The sequence below is a fragment of the Anser brachyrhynchus genome, assembly GCF_964034855.1.
Source record: "Anser brachyrhynchus genome assembly, chromosome: 21".
In the NCBI taxonomy this organism is placed as follows: domain Eukaryota; kingdom Metazoa; phylum Chordata; class Aves; order Anseriformes; family Anatidae; genus Anser; species Anser brachyrhynchus.
The window spans coordinates 4,100,309-4,119,023 of NC_137714.1; the positions used below are offsets into that span (position 1 = coordinate 4,100,309).

An 18,715-nucleotide genomic window follows, 5' to 3' on the forward strand; every position below is an offset into this window, starting at 1 on the left:
AGGAGAAGGGAGAGGAATCTCATTCTTGTGGGGTCGGCACGATCTTCATACACTGGCAGAAGCACAGTACGGATTGGAGGAGGAAAAGGGCTCCAGAAAACCTGGACAAAGCTCCATCTGAGCCAGCCCTCCTCAAGGCCTGTGTAGGAGCTGGGCTGTTTGTTGGCTTGTCTGACGTGCAACAGTGACAGGGTGACGAGTGAGGGAGCCAAACGAGCGAATGCCAAAATCTTTTATTTACAACAGTCTCCAAAAATCAAGGAACACTGAAAATAGTGAGGGTAGGAGACGACTTACAAAAGTAACACGCGTACGTTACCGTTGGGAATTGTGCTACATCACTCTGAGAACCAACACTCTAAGGTCTGCACAAGACGCGGTGAAACGGCAGCGCCTCGGGGTGCTCAAACCTCTTCTCCCCAGCTCTCGACCCATCCTCCCTCCCGTTTGCTCTCTTCTGCTCCCACCTGCAAACCTTCCTTCTCCTGGCCATGGCCCTCCCATCCCCTCCAGCAGCCACCCGGAGGAGGAGCGGCGGGGATGAAGGGTCCCACACCACACGACCACCTCCTGGGGATGGAGACAGGCCGTGAGAGACTTCCAGCTCTGGGACCCTAGGTCTAAGCCAGGGCAGAGGAGTTGGCAGAGGCCTTTGAGACAGCATAACCTGTGAACTGTGGCTTGCACGCTACGCGGGGTGAGCAGTGATTTCAGAAGGAATAACCGAGAGACTGTGTTTGCCCTGCCTGGCTGCAAATCAATCAGTGCAGCTTCCCTGCTGGACAGCATGGGAGGATTTATATGTGTCTAGGGGGTTTATAACCTTCCAGGAGGGCAGGCCACTCTGGTAAGAAAATTCAGTGCAGGACAAGCAAAAAGAATTAGATGTTGTGACATAAAGCAACATGCCAGTTTGCTCCAGCGGAGACAAAGCCAGGGGTCTCAGGAGACCCCTGCACCCAGACTACCATATCCGTGCTCCCAGCAGCTCCGTGAGCATGCCCCATGTCCTTCTTGGGGATAATTCGAAGCTGACTTTGCTCTGGCACCATTTCAGGTCCAGCAGGGATGGAGAACACAGCCCAGCACAGCCACCAATTCCTTTCCAGGATCTGCAGCCTTTGCAATTGCCAGGGTTGGTGGCCAGCCCTGGTGTCCCTGTTGCCTCTACAGACTCTGTAGGAGCCCAGCACCTCAAGAGCCACTGCAACAAAAGGAAACAAATGGAGCAAGGAGACCTGGGTCCATTTCTTCCTCTGACGCTGATCTTTGCAAAGCACATCAACTTCGTTCCTCCTCACTCCAAAGCTGATTTAGGCAAGGCTGCTGTGAACAGGGGCTCTATTGTCTCACCAGTGTCTGTGGGGAACCCTGAACTCACTCAGCAGCTCTCCTGAAGGCAAGGAGCAGCAGCAGCTCTGCACGTCTCAGTGCTTCAACAACGGGGAACAGTGCCCAGGGCTGCACAGGAGGGGGCTTCTGGTCAGGACAGGACCTGCTCCATTTTGTAGGAAACTACATTTACCAAATGTCATCCTGAAACATTAACATCAGCTTTTCAGAAGGTATCCTTCAAAACAGGATTTTACCAGGAAAAAGAAGAGTGGGCAGCTACCAAATATTTCACTACAGCGTGCTGTAACTGAGCACTTGTATACATTTTTTTTTAAGTGCAGCAGTGAGATTGTTTTGGAATGGAAAAACAGTGCATTCGCCTCCAAGTAAGGCTGGGATCAAATATTTCCATGACACTGGGCTGCTGTGTTCAACTGTTTAAACATCAAAATTGGCAGCTTTGTATGAAGCACTTTAGCACCTTCACTTCCTCTGTCCAAGAAATTCTCCCTAAGAAAATCTCCGGACAGTTTTAGTCCAGCCTCCGTGAGCATCTTAGGCAAAAGCAGCTAGCACCGAAAAGGCCGAGCTTTGCTCAGCAAGACAGGGCCCAAGAGATGGTCTAGGCAACAGAAGAGTCATCAGAGAAAGAAGATAGGCAGAGATGTGGGAGGAATTAATTTAGGGCAAGCATCTGCTCCCAGAAAAGAGCCAGACAGGTGAGCCCTTGCTTTTTATTGCTGCAAGCATCTGCCTCAGAGCACTCATTCCCAGCAGGGCTGTCAGCCCCACCTTTGCATTTGCTCAGATAAACCCATCCATTTTCTTACCCCTATAATTTTATGAATATTTTCTAATGTCAAGGGGGACGCTGTCTACATGGAGATGAATGTACACATCTGCCACTGATTTATTGTCTCCGCAGATGGTTGGGGAGATCAGGGTGTTGCAAACATTTTGGGGAAGGACAGGCCCTGCCTCTATGTCTCTTTCACTCCGTAGCATGTGGAGAAAACACCAGCCGCCCTGACCACAGAGCTGTGCAGAGTGAAGTGGGGACAAGGGGAAATATTTACTTAGATCTTACAGACAAGTGTCATGACCATGAAGTTGTCAGCTTACCAATGTCCAGCGGGTCCTTGCACTGAAAAGCTTCATCTGGGATCATCTCCTGGCTCTTCTGGCATCTTACTACAATCTGGAGAAGTTTCTCCTCCTTTCTCTGCCTCCGTCTCCTCGCTGGATGGGCACAACCTCCTCAGTATGCCTTTGTGAGTCATCCGCTACAGCTCTGCACTTACCTCAGGCTCTCTCATTTTCCTTTCTGAATGAGAAAATCATTCAGAAAGCGAGGGCAAGGTGATGTTCCTGCTCCTGCTAGTGCCAGCCAGCCCTATGGCACTGACTGTGCCTGGGCTGGCCAGGGAGGAGGAGGGAAAACGGCAGCCTTTCCTCTCCCCTGCCTGCTCCAGAAAACGGGACGGCTTCTGCCAGGTGCTAACAACTTGGTTATTTTTATCTGAGATCAGACAGTGCCAGATCAGACCTGAAACACCAAAGGTTTTCCACTACTTTGAAATTAATCTTTGCTTTCCAAGAGTGGCTGAGCATGGTGTGCCCAGCATCACTCTGGAGGTGAGCGACTTACATAGCTTCTTCATAGTGATCAAAACCACAGGACACCTGGGGCCTGAATGCGCTTTAAGTTTTACAGGATTCAAAGCAGATCTATGCCATGCCTTAAAGACCTTTCAACGCTTCTCCGTGCTCACAGAAGGAGGGACTTTCTGCAAGGCAGCACTTAGCACCTTCCTCTCTTGCCTGCTGACCTGGAAATATCCATCGGCTTTAATCACCCAAAGGAGGTCGAGCTGCAGCCAGAGCATCCTAGGCAGCAGCACCAGGGCTCCCTTGCTCTCCCCCTGCAGCACCCACGTAGATCTCTGTATATCATCAGCACGCTGCCCTCCATGCTCGCTGCCACGTAGCGGTGCTCAGGGCACCACCAGTAATTAAATCTGGAGAACGGATATCAAGGAAAGCAGGACTTGCAGATCAGTGTTGTGCTGTGATGCACACAGCAGCTATCAAAGAAGCACTGGTTTAGGAGAGTTTAAAAATACTTCCCAGAACCATTTATTCATGGGCACAAGGTTCATCCTGTAGGAACTGGGCCAGACCAGAGGTAGGGGCCAAGAAACATTTAACACTGCAGAAAAAGGTAACTCAGCTGCGCTGTGGAGTGGTGAGGAAGAAACCAGATCTGGTCTGCTTATGCTTTCACCACCTTCACTGCCTGCAGCAGGAGTGCTCTGGATTTTCCCTGGCATCAACAAGGCCCAAGGAGATTCCTGTCCTCACACTCCTCTCTCCATCTGATACCTTTGGGAACCTAGTTCAGGAACAAACATCTGATCCGGTTTCAGAGGGATGGCACGATGTGAAGGCGTAAGAGACGGGCAGGGATCAAAGCAGGGACTCAGCGAGCCGCACAGAAGCAGCTGCTGGTCTGTCCCAGCAGCACAGCCCCAGAACATCGCTGGCGCTGGGGACCCGCTTCCTGGCATTTCCATTTTAAAAAGGGGGTCAATCCAGACAGAGAATGCAAAGCCACCAGGGACACGGTATCTGCAAACGAATGAGGACTCAGGCTGCTTTCTGGCCACCTCCCTCTGCTGGCATCCCTGTAAATAATGTTTAATGCATCTCCCAGTGGGCCTGACCCCTCCCCCTCTGCTGAGGACCAGATGCGCTGCATCTCAATGCACACACTTAGTTATTTCAATTTTAAGAATATGATGGAATCAGTGATGCTTAAAATGTACTTGTTAATGGCACTAGTTTGCAATTTCATTTTACTTTAATATAAACCATCTGCTGTGAGCAGGCAGCAGCCGCAGGCTGAAGCTCTGCTGCCTTCTTGTCTGCACGAGGGAGGGGGGTCTCGGAGCTGTCACAGAGGATGCACCGCTGTGTGTCCGTGCATGCTGCCAGCTTCGGGCTCTGCCTGGCCGCAGGGCTTAGCTCGCCCCCAGGTTAAGGGCTGGCTGCCAGGTCCAAGAGCAAAAATCGTTGCAGGGAGCTGAAGGCCTTCTGTTCTCTCTCCACCATGAAGAGCAGAGGCAGCGACTGGTGAGGTCACACAGGGAACAGGAACTGGGACTGCCCAAGTTCTCTAGTTATAATCCCACAACAACCCCAGTAAGGGCTGGCTGGGAAATATGTCCCGTGCAATGAGGTCACTGCTGGCCACAGGACACAGCAAAGGGGTCTGGACACTGCTATCCCTCAGGCCTGTCCATCAGCTCACTGCTGTTGCAAGGCTCACGTAGTGATGCACTGGCCTGGCAGGGGGCAGGACATCACCTCAAGAGCCACTGTTTTAATGCTGACCCTGGCCAAGAAGAAGGTAAGGACAGAAGGGAAGGTTTCTGAAAGGGAGCAGAGGGCCTGACTTCTCCCCTTTATCTTTGTGGTTCCAGAAAGCTCTGTTCATTTAAAAAAAGAAAAACAGAAAGAAATTTGAGAGAAGGATACCTCCTCCCCTCCTGCTGATGGGCTGAGGAATTCCCTGGGCAGCCCTCACTGTCCGTCATCCATCCATCACTACTGAAATAAATACAAGTTTAGAGCAAAACCTATTAGAAAATAAAGTGCATCTGGAGTTGAAAAACTTCTGGAAAAAAAGGGCTTTTTTTTTCCTCTTTTTTTTTCTTACAAAAAATATCCTTTAAAAAAAAGAAAGAGAAAAGAAAAGGGAGCAAGAGGACAGAGCGTGTGGCTCTTGGCGTAAGGTCTACAGGGCTGTCCCGTTAGGGAGGGGGATGTTAAACCCGCTCTTCAGCAGGGCAAGGCAGATGCATAGACCCAGCAGGCCGGCGAGGAGCACTCCTGCCACAGCCTTGAGGCAGGAAGTCCTGCTCCGGGTGAAGGTGCCGGGCCCCATGATGCTCAGCAGGGCTGTGCTCACAGTCAGCGTGTACAGGATGGAGACCCCTGTGTTGAGGGCCACGATCTTCCCAAACTTGGCGAAAGGGGCGATGATGCAGAAGAAGAGGGGGACGGTGGCGATCCCTGTGGTGACGGCGCTGGAGACGATCGCCACTCCCACGTGACGGACTGCTTCAATCGTCCTCCACTGGCGGCACGCGGTGGGGTCCTGGCAGAAGGGACGGCAGCGTTAAGGGATTGTGGGGACAAATCCATCAGAGGCAAAGGCTGCTGGATTTTGTGCCTCCATCAGTGCCTCCTTTCAGCCATATCAGGCTGACTGCTGGGCCCACATGACAGCCACTGTACCTGGGGAACAGAGATCCCCAAGCTTTTGGGGCATCCATCTTCCCCAAGAGGGAGATGTTAACCAGGCTGGAGGAGGCCTGGAGGTCCAGCACAGCAAGCCAAAGTGACTAGCTGAAGTTACAGGATGAGTGGGGGGCTGTTCTCGTGCAGGACTGTCTTCAGTGGGGCATGAAAGGGTATTGCTTTGGACACAGGTGTGTCCAGTGGCCAGTGAGAGAGGGACAACCATGTGGGTTGGACCCTCGGCTGGGTTTACTGTACGACCATGTGGGTTGGACACCGAGCTGCTTACTGTCCCCAAGTACCCCAGCTCACATCAGTCTCCGACAGCTGGAAAAGCAGCAAGCAGCTCAGGCGTGCTGTGAGGTTGGCAAGACATCCCCCCTTGCCCATCATGCCTCGTGTCCCGCATCACAGCCGAGTGGTGCAGAGGGCACAAGAGGACACAAGGCTGTAGGAGGAAGAGAGCTCACCTCTGTGTGGTGCAGTGGCAGGTTTTCCCCTGCCAGCAGGTAGCCCTCCACCAAGTGCACGCAGTAATCAACAGAGGAGCCAACGAGGATGGAGAGAGAAATGGCTTCCACAGCCCCCATTTCCCAGCCAGACCAGTACATGATGGTCACCACCAAGCAGACCACCCCTGCGTGAAAAAGGTCGCGTTAGGCAAGTTTAAAGGACGCAGGGAGTGCTGCCCAGCCCTACTGCTATGGCTCAGTCAGGGATTTTGAGATCATAGCCCTGCAGGTCTCCATGCTAGCCAGTTGGAATCTTGTACATGTCCTGCCCACAAAGGCAAACACCTCCCTCACCTTCCAGTGGCCATGGGACCATTCACAAAAGCACTCAGACCTGCTCGGAACAGCAAAGCAGCTAACTGAAATGTCAGGCAAAAAAGACAGACTGATGCCAATCCAAACTAATGCTTGCTAACAGAATCCAAGCACAAGCCAGTGCGCCTATGTGCACTACAGGCAAGAAGGGCCTTTGTTTTGTTCGCTGGAGTTTACACACAGCCCGAGCACATGTACAGATTTTTCTTAAAGGCAAGAGTGATGTTTGTTTGTGAGTCATGTGTGGGAGACTAAGTGGTTTTAAAATGATAGATTTGATTTTTTAAACTGGGAAGTTTAGCAACACACTTAGTCCATAATACCGTCAAATCACCAGCCAGGGAGAGGGAGCTATTTACAAATTTGCTTCAAATGCTAACAAAACCGCTAAAATATTCAGCTTTGAAAATCTCCCACTGCTTGGAAACAGCAGCCATGGTGCAGATCCTTGGGAAGGAGTGCAATTGTTATTCAGAACATGTGGGACTTAATCACATTATTATACATAACAGGCAGGGATGGCATTTGGGTAGCTAAACCCCTTATTTAAACAAATAGAAGGGATTGTGTAGATAAAACACACTGGGAATTAGACACACAAATCTGTTTTCCCAAGGAGGTTCCTGTGCATTTGTTGAGAGTTTCTCCCATTCACCTAGGTACATCAGGATTGAGTCCAGGAAAGCCAGAAGAGTTTACACAAAGTAGGAGCAATTCAGTTCAAATCACTGGAGGCTCAGCAGTGCCACATCCCAGCAATTTCAGAGGAAGGAAAAGCTTGGCACAATGGGATTGGTTTTTTTACCTAAAATGCTGAGCAGCACCGGCAGCAGGAGGAGGATGTGAGTGGTGAACACCGCCACTGCAGCCACACAAATAACCAGTGAGAGGATGAGACCGTACAGGGCACTCTGCACTCCTGGAAAAGAAATGGCCAGATAATTTGAGTCTGGGATGGTGACAGCTGGAGTGAGGGGGGCACCATGTCTCTGCTGGTGACAAGGCAGGCAGGGACTCCTGCTGGCACAGATGGAAAGGGGAGGATGAGAGTGGGAAGTGGGTGATCCAGGTCCTATTCTTGCCTCCCCCATCTACAGGGGATATTCCCTCACCTCTATTTCCCTGGGCCATGCTTAGGATTTTGAAAGTATATGCTGCTTGGGATAGAAATGGGCTTTAGGACTTTGCACAGCAATGATAAGGGACTTAGCACAGCAATGATAAGGGATATAACTCTTGCCCATAATATGGAGCGAAGAGTGCTGTGAAGATACAGAGAGTCTAGGTTCCTCAGGGAGAGAACTATGGCAGTCACTTGCCTATAATCTCCATGAAGATCTGCTTCCAGTGCTCACAGGTCTGGAAACCATGTCGGAGAGCAGAGCCCTCTGGGAAAAGCTGGAGTTGCTGCTGCAGAAATGTCTCCCATTTCAGATAGTCAGCGTATGTCTGGAAGGAAGATTTCCCTTTGTAGGTCGTCTGTAAGAAGATTAACATGTTATTCTTGTGTCCTGCTCTCTGAGGCAGGGTATGCAAGGGTAGAGGTAGAACAAGCCAGCTGGAGAGCAGATGAGCAGATCTGCCACCAGCTCTTGCCCGAGCTCTCACGCTAAGAGCATAAGCAGCTACTTCTTAGCAACTCGTGAGTGGAGGCGTCTGTCTGCAGCCAGGCACAAACACTAGCAAGCACCAATTATGGCTGCAAATGAAAGTGGCCAGTGCAGAAAGAGCAGAGCTAAAACCCCCGAAGTCACGAGAAGAAACTGTCACAGGGATAGATGGCGATGACGTGCTCACCGATTCAAACGCCATAGAGATCCACTGCACCTTCCCATCCTTCACTCCCACTGCCCCGTGAGAGAGCTGTCCAGGCAGCAGGTTCGGCTCAGGGATGTTCTTGCACTCAGGGTGCAACATCTGCAGAAAGGAGGAGATGCTATAACCTGGAGAGAAAGAAAGAGCAAGGGATGGAGGACAAGCAAGGGATGGAGGACAGGACAGGGAAAGGGAGCACATGGGAGCAAAGGTGAAGAAAACAAGTGAAAGCTCCAGCTCTCACTTGTCAGCAGCTGCTTGCCCCTGCAACTCTGACTTGCAAAAGCACTTGATCTCAGCACCAGAGCCCTCAGCTGCTTCTAGCTTGAGAGGGCACACTCGGTGCCATCAGCACCAAACAGGACATGCCCACGGCTGTTCCCAGTTGTCAGGAAGCAGTACAGCCAGGCAGAGCTGTGCTGCAGGCAGCTCAGGAGAGCTGACTGCTGAGAAACCCTTCTCCTCCCTGCACCGTCTGCATTTATCACTGACTGGTGCATTCATTTCCTTTCCGTGCTTCATCAAACTGGAATCTGAAAGTTTAAGAGCCCTTCGCAGCTATGTTCCTCAGACTGGAGGGTGAGAAGCAGTCTGTGCCCAGGGACCCAGGATCTCCCCAAGGACCCCACGTACCAGAGGGCAGGCACTGAGCCCCTCCTGGCTTCACCAGCTCGGTGTTGCTGGCGATGGCTTTGCAGAGGCGACACAGGTTGCCAATCTCTTTGAAGAGGTCGAAGCTGTCATCATAGATAACGCTGCCCTTTCACAAGGAGACACAACAACAAGAGCACCACACATGAGGCATGTATACAGCAACTGGCACAAGGCAGAACCTGATCCTGGGTACACGGCCTGGGACCATCTCATACAGACCACAGGTTTCTGCAGTGAAAAGAACATCAGACATCTTTGCCTCACCAGACAACCCAGGAAAAAATTACATAAAAAATAAAAAATAAATCAGGCAGTGTGACTGAAGCGCTGATGAGTGTGTGGCTACCAGGGCATGCCCCAAAACATCAGGGTCTGCCTAAGGAGAATTTTTGATTCCCTAGCAGTGCCCAGCACTTAACTCCAACTTTCTGCCCACCCCACTGCTTGTGTTTCATGCTGCCCACTCCAGAAGCAACAGGCAAAGGATGATTCTGCACAGTGCCCTCAAATCAGAAGGCAAGAGGAACAGCAGAAAGCTGAAACGCATCTGCCAACTGACCAGAGCTGCATATAATTTTGCTGGGGAAAGGCTGGGAGTACGTCAAGGTACCAGATTTGGGAGATAAATTGTTCCTGAAAAAGTCACATTTAGGAATGTTTCTCTTGAGTAATTGATATGTATTTTTTCCATGTTACTATCTCATAATAAAATAAGCAATTACAGAAAAATATCTTGACTTTGTAGTGACATTTCCATACTGAGCTCAAGACGGGTTTGCTTCTAAAATCCCCAGGAAAGCCAGACTTAGACTAAAAATTAGAAGGTTAGATATTGTGCTCAGAAAGAGATTTTCTGAAAAGTCTGAAGTGATTTCACTAAAGGGCTTCTTCAACCCCATTATTCATGAATTTGTTAAACATAAATGTGGTTTTGGCTCATCACAAAGCTGCCACCTCTGCTACTCCATCTGTCTAGACTGCTGGACCATACTGCCTGGGCAGCAGAGATTAACTAGATACCAACCAGGGAGACCTTCCTTCACCCATCAGCCCCAGGCATGCCTGTCCAGCATGCCAGGATTTGTGTACCATGTCTCCAATGACGTGGTTGTCTGAACGTCCTGTGCGATTAATCCCTCGGATACCAAAGACCACAAACACCATGGCTCCTGTGTCCACCAGCGGCCGCACTGCTGGCTTCCCGCAGCCCGTGTTCATGCAAGGATTAAATCCAGAAGTCGCTGACAGCTTTGCTTTGGGTGCTGCTATCAAACACAGAAGAAAGAATGGTTACATCAGAAGAAGGCAAAAACCCAGCTGACTCTTTAGCCCAGTTAGCAACAAGACGTGGCTGAACAGGTACTCATCAGCCTTACCTTTCTCACTGGGAACATAAAGGATGCCTTTGGTGGGTCCGTCTGGGCTAGAGCTGAGAAGGCAGCCAGGAGGTGCCACACACACTCGGCCATGGTAGGGGGGCTTGTGCGACTGGGCGAAATACAGTTTCCTGTGCAACAAAGAGAGTTCATTATGGGAAGGCAGGTGTACTACAGATGTGTCCAAAGCACTACATGGAAAGAGACATTCTCGGGGACAGAGGGAAGGAAAAAGTGAGCAGCTCCAGGCTTGGATCCCTAGCCATTGTGCATTATATGCTGCCTGTTCAGCCCAAAACTTCAGGTGGGTAAGGGCAAGACAAAGACCAGCAAATTCTTTTTGGCACCCAAAGAAGCCCGCAGTGACAGTTCTGCATCTGGCAAGCCCCTGGCATATTGGTGATGTTATGGGCCTGCAAAATAACACGGCAAAGATGGGGCACATGTGCAAAAAGAACTAGGGCCAAGGATGCCACCAGCTGAGGTCAGGACTGGCACCGGACGCTACACATCCCGTATCAGCCATTCAGCTGTACTGCTTTTGCTGCCTGGCCTTGGGTGGGTTTGGGAGGGTTACCGCGTTCGCTGCTGCTCCTTGGCGGCCACATAGAAACTGAAGTCGAACTTCCAGCCTCTCTTGGTATCACAGGACAAGGTGGTCATCATCCACTTCCTGGGGCTCGTCTGCTTAAGCAGCCCTACTGTGGACACACAAGCTGTCAGCTTCCTGGTGAAGTTACCGAAAGGCACTCTATACACCTAAGCAATGGATTAATGAAAACAGACACTTAACTCCACAAGGTTGCAGCCTGTCACATGTTAGCATCACACACTCCCCTCCTCCCAGGGCACTGGCACAACCACACGGGATGAGCGCTGCAGGCACAAACCCAGCCAGCCCCCAGCCTGCCTCCTTCCCAGGGTGCTGGGCAGCGTGTGACGGAGCCCCTCGCCGCCCCCATTCTCTGTGGCCTAGGCTGGGTGGTGGCTGCTCTGTCCAGGGTGAGGGAGATATGAAAGGCAGTTCCGCTGGGGGTGCCTATGCCCAGCGTGGCCTGTGAACTGTGTCGCCTGCTCACCAGCTATCTGGGCATGGGCAGAAGGAGGCAGTGGGAATCCAGCTGGTTCAGCTGCAGTTCCACTAAAGTAAGACCAGCTGATGATGCCAGGCCTCATCTGATCCCCAGAGATGCCCACACTTCTCCTACTGCTGACAGTACTGTGGCAGTGCAAGGCATAATCTCTAACAATGCCAGGTATAACACCCTCTGCGTTAGCTACCTTACTGCAATGCCCTTGATATTTCACCCTGAGCTACCCAGGGCCCTGCGGAGAAACAGGAGGCTCTTGTGCTCACCTTCTGAGTGCTGCACTCTTGATATAGGGGTCCAACATCCCTGGACTGACTCACCTGAAATGAAGGCACCTCCCCATCTCCTGGTGACACCATCTGCCAGGGGGCAGGGACACTGGCGTTGAGAGAGAATCTGTAGATGGCTGGCCTTCCCTTGCTTCTGGACTTGGAGATATACACAGTCCCCTGCAGATCTGGAGCAAGCAGAGAGAGGACTTGAGGGCTAGTGGTACTTCTCAACCAGCAAATCCTACAGACATGGGAAGGGGGGGGGTCCTCTGGTCTGTTGTCTCCTCTGGGGCAGCAGGCGCAGCCTCTGCCTTCTAGCAGCACAGCACAGATTTCAAAGGATTTCATAAATATATCCTGAGCTGCAGTAATTCCTGATGGCTTATTGATTCATGTCAGCTCAGGACCTGGCCCAATAACTCTTTTATTCTCAAAATCCCCTGCAAAGCAGGCTAAATTTACTCTCCTCATGGCCTGCCAACAAGGCTGTGATACAGGAAAGGGATGCAAAGCTCTGAGCTCCTAGCCCTCAAACTAGTGCTCCTAGTGCTCAAACTAGGCAGACCAGAGGGATTTGTCACTAGACTGTATTGCCACCTGGACTATAGGACCCTGTCCTGGAGAACAGTAGGCATTCGTTGGAAGGGGGATGGTAATGATGACCCTGATATATAACATCCAGCACCAAACCAGGGCTCAACAGGGCAGTGTCCAAAGAAAATTATTCCCCATCAGTTAGTCTGAGGTCATATGATTTATGTTTTTTGTTTGTTTGTTTGTTTATAAGATGGGGCCAAAAATCAGTCATCATGTCCCACTTACCTTGCTGCCCTGTATCACTTATGCTCCCTTTGCTTCCCCAAGGTGACCCTGAGCCTCTCTTCTTTTTTTCCAAGGAAGTTCGGACGTTGTTCTGCAAACTGTGGGGCTTTTCCTGAAACAAACCTGTCCAACAAGGTTACTCAGGGAGGAAAGAGTGAATGGCATGACAAAGAGACCTACCAGCCCTGCACATGCCACTCACTGAAATAGGTAACACATCAGGGACTCTGCCATCTAACACCAAACCTTGAGCACAGAGCCACAGACCCCAAGCTGGTCACTGGCACAGTACCTTACGAGTGAAAATAGATCATGTTCCTAGACTATAAAGAAATTAGCTCTAGCAGAAACACTCAGGCAGTTCCTGGCTAAAGCAGCTGTTCAAAGTACTCTACTCCTACAGACAACTCCACCATCCTACTCCCAGTATGTGCCTTCCTTCAGCAGGATCCATCCAATACCCAATGAGGTATTTTTAGAAATGCAGTCCTCCATCTCATTTTCTAGCTCCCCCAGCTCAGGGTCTGGGCCAGGCTGCATCCCCTGTGTTCTGGGGGCCAGCACTCTCACCTGAGCAGGTAATGCAGGAGATGCCTTCAGCACTCAGGTTGTATTTCAGGTCTAGCAGCACCTGGATGTTTGTGTCTGGCCGGAACAAGACTGGAGCACGGCTTGCTGGACGGAGGCGGCTGGCAAAGAATATGGATAGGAGCAAAACAACGAGAAAGAGACCTGCAAGGAGAAGCCCGGGTAAGTGTATGGGACCCTGCGTGCATCTTGCTCTTAGGACATAGCAAGGGCATGGAGGGAAGATGCTATTTTTAAGAGGAGAAAGGAACAGCCCCTAAAGCACAGTGGCAGCTGGGCTTTCAGCCCCATGCCTGGATAACACCATCAGGAACTGTCATTTCAGACCTGAGTGAAAGGAGAGGGATGGAAAAATCTCCAAGTTCCTCATGCAGTCCCCTTAGGGACCGTCTGTTCTGGGGATACTCATCAACTGTGTTAGAAGCCCTCTATTAAGTCCCCCTTCTCAGTCTCTTGTCACTAATAATCAAGGCTTGGAGACGGATTGAGATGCTGTCAAACCCTCGAAAACCCATGCAGATGGAACATCCCCCCTCCTTGCTTACCCACAATCACCCATCTGCTCTTTACCGCAGACCACAGCACCCAGTGCTCCAGCAGCTCCTGCAGATGGGCTATCAAGTGACCTCGGCTGCTCTTCTCCACAGTGAGCTGCAGATTTTCTGGCATCACAGATACCAAGGGAACATCCCCCATTTCCAGGGAGACTAGAAAGAGAGAAATCAAAGGCAGTCTCAGTAGTCAGTGTTATAAGTGCCTCTCAGAGCTTCCTGCTCTCCTTCACAAAATCTCCTTCTGCGAGGTGCTGCACAACTCAGTCAAGCTAGGGTGATGTGATAAGACCCAGGCAGAGGCAGTGGCTTGCCCAGGATGCAATAGGAAGCATCTTTGGCAATTCACTGACACGTGACAGCTATACTTCTAAATCTATAGCTCAGCTGAAAGCTTATGCTTCAGGTTATTCTTCCTCTGCCAGATCCCAGTAACATTGTGGATATGGGCACAAGGACACTGCACGCTTCTTGGGCCAAGCAGAATTTGTCCCTTTGTCCCACTGAGTACCTCTTGAAGCTAACAACACGCAGCTCACCTCTTCCTGACTACAGCCTGGCTCCTCCATGATCCCTCCATGCTCAGGGATGCCTAGGGAACTGCCCTCTTCTCTGCAGGTGAGAAGTGTTCACTTGCTCTAGTGGAGTCAAAGAGTGCCTGGCATGCTCTACAGCTGACCCACAAACCATGCTTGATCACCAGCTGGAACAAGCTGCTTTGCTACTTCATGAGTTACCTGATGCCCAGGGGCCCCCAGAGAAAAGCATCCTGCTGTTTGCTCTGCTCAGAGGGGAAGGAGTGATTTCCATACATTACCATCGCATGTGTCCCCAGCATACTAAGAAGACAGCTCTTGCAGTGCAGAGCCAAAGCATAACTGTCTGTGTACCAAATGCTGCTCAGAGCCCACCCTGCAGGGGGAAGGTCTGGGCACTGCCATGGGATCGATGAGCCCTCAGCCAGGGATGTATTTGACTCCAGTTCCACTCTGCTGCTAGGCCCAAAAGCTACTCTCTGCCCAGACCCATCCCCATTGTGGTTTTTAAAAGGAAGAGATCCTAGCAAGTTTTAAAAGCAAGTTTTTAAACAAGAGCATGAACCCTTAAGCACCCTTATCTTTAATCAGAGCTAGACGGAACATCTCCTGCTAACAGGTGGTAGGGCATTTCTGGGCTCTTTTTCTAGATTGCTTGCGCAGTCTCAGGCAACTCATTGCCCCCTCCTTGCCACGAGGGAGGAAGTGCTGTGAGGAGGTCATGCTGGAGAATGACAACGTGTTCTCTTGCCTGCTTCCCAAATGCAGCACCCTGAATGGCAGGGAAGAGGGGAGAACATCCTCTACTTGAAGGTGAGCCATCCTGGTGCTACGGATTCAGTGTTTCATGGCTACATCCATGTGTCAATTGGTGATTCCCAGCACCAAGTACAATCCACTTTAGAGCCAAGAAGATTAGCAAAGCAGTTAGCAAGCATGTATCTGCAGCCACTGAAGATCTCAAAGCTTCCTGCAGCCACCAGTGAGCTCAGACTTCTACCTACAACTTTTGTGACAGCATCACCTCCTGCTTAAAAGCAGGTGAACTGAGCATGGACAGGAAAAGCTCCAGGACGGACAGGACAGCATGGTTCCCCTGAAGGCACTACACAGCAGGCACATACCAGGCTCCTCCTCCACGCTGAGCAGTGGGATGTCATCATCGAGATAGGGAAGCGTCTCTCGGCCTGCTCTGGAGGTGGCCTCGGAGGCAATGAAGAGATCTTCAGCCAGGTGCAAAGCACTCTTCTTGGTGCACTTCTGACTGCAGCTAGATTGGGGCAGAGGAGGAGACAAAGGAATGAGCTTTAAGTCATGTACCCTGAAGTTACCAGTGGTCTCCTTCAGCAACAAGGAAAGCAGCAACAGCCTGCTTCAATTGCTTGGAAAGAGAACAGGCAGTGCCGTGAGCAATTTCCATTGCTAAGTGCTGAGAGGTCAGGGACTGAGCTGCTACAGAAAAGCTGTAGGAGGCTGGGCTGAATAAACAGAGCAGGGCTGAGCCACAAACACTGGGCACTGAGTGACGGCAGTTTCAGCAGTTCATATCCCTGCTAATGAATTAAATCAGGCCAGGTCATCTGCACTGCTAAAGAGCAGGGGAAGGGAAATGTGCTGACTTCCAAACACAAAGCTGCATGCACTGCTTTTGCTTGCAGGCAGGAGCAATGTTGATCTGTCTGCTGGGCTTGTGTCTGCACAGCCTGAGGATTGTGGCTGCGCAGTAAGTGCTCTGAGGACACAAATGGCTCCAACACTTCATGGGATTCAACAAAGAGGTATGACTGACATTGCTGAGTCCATCTGCTGGGTGGCACCTCCGTGTACACCAGGGAGAAAGAGATTGGGACCTGGCCCTTCCACTTTGTTTTGATCTGGAAGGGCAGCAGTTATATTTTTCTACCCTTAGAGAACAGAGAATGGCAAAACCAAGCTATCTGAGGGGGATGAGGATGACAGAGAGGATTGGGTATGGATTTGCATACTGTCCTGGCCATGGGCTCCAGCCACAACTTCCCACTCACAAACGGAGGCTCCAGAACTCACCTGGTTTGACAGGAGCTCTCTAGTGGGGACACATAAAGGGTCCATATTCCAAGAGCAGCTGGCATGGTGAATAGCACAGCTACCCAGCAGCAGGACACAATCAGTGACATGAAAAGTCCAAAATCATGCACAGCTGGTATCTGCATGAAGACAGAGAACATGGGGCTGGGATCAGAGAAGTGCTGGGACAGGAAACCTAGAGAGACAGAAGGATATCTGGAGGAACCTGAGAATAGCTCATACTGATCTCAGTCATGGTAGTCAGCAAACCGGGAAGGAACGGAGCTGAGTCAGAGCCTGACAGCCACTGGATTCCTTCTGATCAATGGCACAGGAAATATTGCCATGGATGCGGATACAGAGAGAGCGTGTACTGCTTTTGAGCAGGCAAGAGAGGGCCGTCTAGGGAAAGTAAGTCTGGCATGCCGCTGTGCTCAGAGGGGCAAAAAGATGGTACTGGCAGCTTCACTCTCTTTTAGAGCCTTTGGAAGAAACAGAAAGCCCCAAATCCCAAAACTGCAGCATACCTGAGAGAAGATGTTGGCAGCATATGCTGCAGCTGTGGTCAGGGAAGTGAAGAAGGTGGCCTTCCCCGCTGTCTGGATGGTGTGGATCATGCGCAGCTGCACGTCCTTCAAGTGTGTGGCTTGGCGGTAGGTGTTGATGAAAACAAAGACATCATCAACCCCTAGGGAAAAAAAGAAGCGGAGTTCGATACTTCACTCACACTAGGGACACGTGTACTGAAAATCTAATTTCCCCTGAGCTTCTGATCTGAAAATCCTCCCCTTACAGATAATGGAGGGAACGGGCTTGAAAATTTCATCTGCATTTCTCACCATCACCTTCCTCTCTCCTGCAAGCAGCAGTTATGGCAAGGCAACACAGGTAGGTTTGAGTAAGGATGTACTTACCGATCCCCACGATGACGAAGGCAGCCACACCATTAAGTATGCCCAGGTACTGGATCCCAAAAACCACGTGGTACAGGAACAGAGCCACCAGACAGCTTAGCCCGATGCTGGCAATGCCAAAGAATGACAGGAACACTGTAGGAGGAAAAAAACGTGGAGAAAACTCTACTGCTGGCCACCCTCAGGGATTACAGACACCTCCCACCTGCCCTGCTGTGGTACTGGCTCCCAGGATTGTGCTGGGGAGAAAGAATAGCCCAGGGCTGTAGGAGTACAGCTTGAAGACTCCTTCCCATGAGCCCCATCCATGAAACTACATCAGCCTTACACCAGAGTTAGCAAGAGAGGAACCCATATCTCATTCCTGTTCTTTTGTGAGCTTTCCCCCTGCTTTGCCCACAAAGCTCTGCTCTGCAGAATCAAGACTTCCATGACTTTCTGCACGCTGCTGTGCCACAAAGCCAGGTTGGGGCCAGGGCATCAGAGCCTCTCCTGGGGCTTGCCCACAGACACGGGAAGGCACGGCACATTTGGTTTTACGTGAGAGCAGAGCAGCTCTGACTGCAGCCTACCTGAGCAGGAGGTGAGGATGTAGACCAGGACTGCTATGCAGCTACTGCTGATGAAGGCCAGCAGCATGTCATTGTTGAAAGTCCTCCTTACTTCGTAGTCAAACAAATCCGTCCCTCCATACAGCACCTGGACTTTGCTAGGGTGGGAAGATACGAAGGAAGAAGAGTAGGCAGCGTTGAGTGTAAAGGCAGCAGAGCCAGGGGATTTAACAAAGCACATCATCTGCCCCAGGGCCAAAGGAGGTCACTGCTCTAATAAACTTGGCAGTTCTCTGAGGAAGCAGTGAACTCAGAGCAGTGAAAGCAGGTTGAACTAGATTGCTGCTGGAGGTAAAGTTCACACAAGAAGGAAGAAAAATAAAAGAGCAGGTCCAATATTTTTAAAATTCCTCCAGTGCCTGGTGGGTCTGTGACACTAATAGACTTCTTGCTGTCAGCAAACAGCTTCTGAAGCCTCAAAAGGCAATTCCATCTAGAATCCTAATCATTGCTTATTATATTAAGCACAAAGGTAATAACCAACGGATGCAGGCAGAGTTAGAGCTTATCAGGAGCCATATGATTTACCAGCCTCTGCTTCTGGAAGCAGACTCTGAGCGGAAGTAATCCAAGATAATTTAAGCAGGAGTACAATAGCTGTGCACCGTAGGAGACTACCAGGAATCCAAGCTTTAGAACTGAGCCTTGGCCCCAAATTCCCTTTTGACTTCTCATAGCTGCAGCCCACTCTGCCAGCCCATTGGTGAGAACAAACACTCGGTGGATGCTTGTTTTCAGGGCTAACAAGGGCTGACTGCACTTCACTCTGCTTTTGAAGATCAGCGTCCCTTCATTCTGGGACCTATTGAGACTCAGAGCTGCAGAGAGCTGGGGACTGAGAAGCTGTACTGCCTTCCCCCAGCTCTCTGGGTACTGGGCTACCTTTTCCTTTTGATCTGTTTTACCTTTTCACTTCCACAAGCATTGAGCAAAGCTCTATTTGACAAGAGCCATACAGACCAGATGGTGAAACAA

The 18,715-nt window shown here is 50.7% G+C and overlaps 1 protein-coding gene across 7 annotated transcripts in view; it reads right to left on the reverse strand.

Moving 5' to 3' along the window:
• Window positions 1–218: 218 nt before the first annotated feature.
• Window positions 219–18,715, reverse strand: part of DISP3 (dispatched RND transporter family member 3) — a 142,380-nt gene continuing 123,883 nt past the window's right edge. For 5 of the 7 annotated variants that reach the window (XM_080564543.1, XM_080564546.1, XM_080564545.1 and 2 more), the window contains 18 exons: window positions 17,702–17,838; window positions 17,130–17,264; window positions 16,743–16,903; window positions 16,216–16,355; window positions 15,294–15,439; window positions 13,628–13,789; window positions 13,065–13,226; window positions 12,495–12,617; window positions 11,721–11,857; window positions 10,887–11,068; window positions 10,310–10,440; window positions 10,023–10,198; window positions 8,913–9,039; window positions 8,262–8,407; window positions 7,784–7,943; window positions 7,270–7,383; window positions 6,108–6,274; window positions 219–5,494 (listed from right to left, as the gene is read on the reverse strand). In XM_080564543.1, coding sequence (XP_080420669.1) covers window positions 5,132–5,494; window positions 6,108–6,274; window positions 7,270–7,383; window positions 7,784–7,943; window positions 8,262–8,407; window positions 8,913–9,039; window positions 10,023–10,198; window positions 10,310–10,440; window positions 10,887–11,068; window positions 11,721–11,857; window positions 12,495–12,617; window positions 13,065–13,226; window positions 13,628–13,789; window positions 15,294–15,439; window positions 16,216–16,355; window positions 16,743–16,903; window positions 17,130–17,264; window positions 17,702–17,838 — 2,869 coding nt within the window. In that variant the 3' untranslated portion in view covers window positions 219–5,131. The remainder of the gene's footprint in view (window positions 5,495–6,107; window positions 6,275–7,269; window positions 7,384–7,783; window positions 7,944–8,261; window positions 8,408–8,912; window positions 9,040–10,022; window positions 10,199–10,309; window positions 10,441–10,886; window positions 11,069–11,720; window positions 11,858–12,494; window positions 12,618–13,064; window positions 13,227–13,627; window positions 13,790–15,293; window positions 15,440–16,215; window positions 16,356–16,742; window positions 16,904–17,129; window positions 17,265–17,701; window positions 17,839–18,715) is intronic. The other 2 variants (XR_013941431.1, XM_080564544.1) reach the window with 2 other exon arrangements.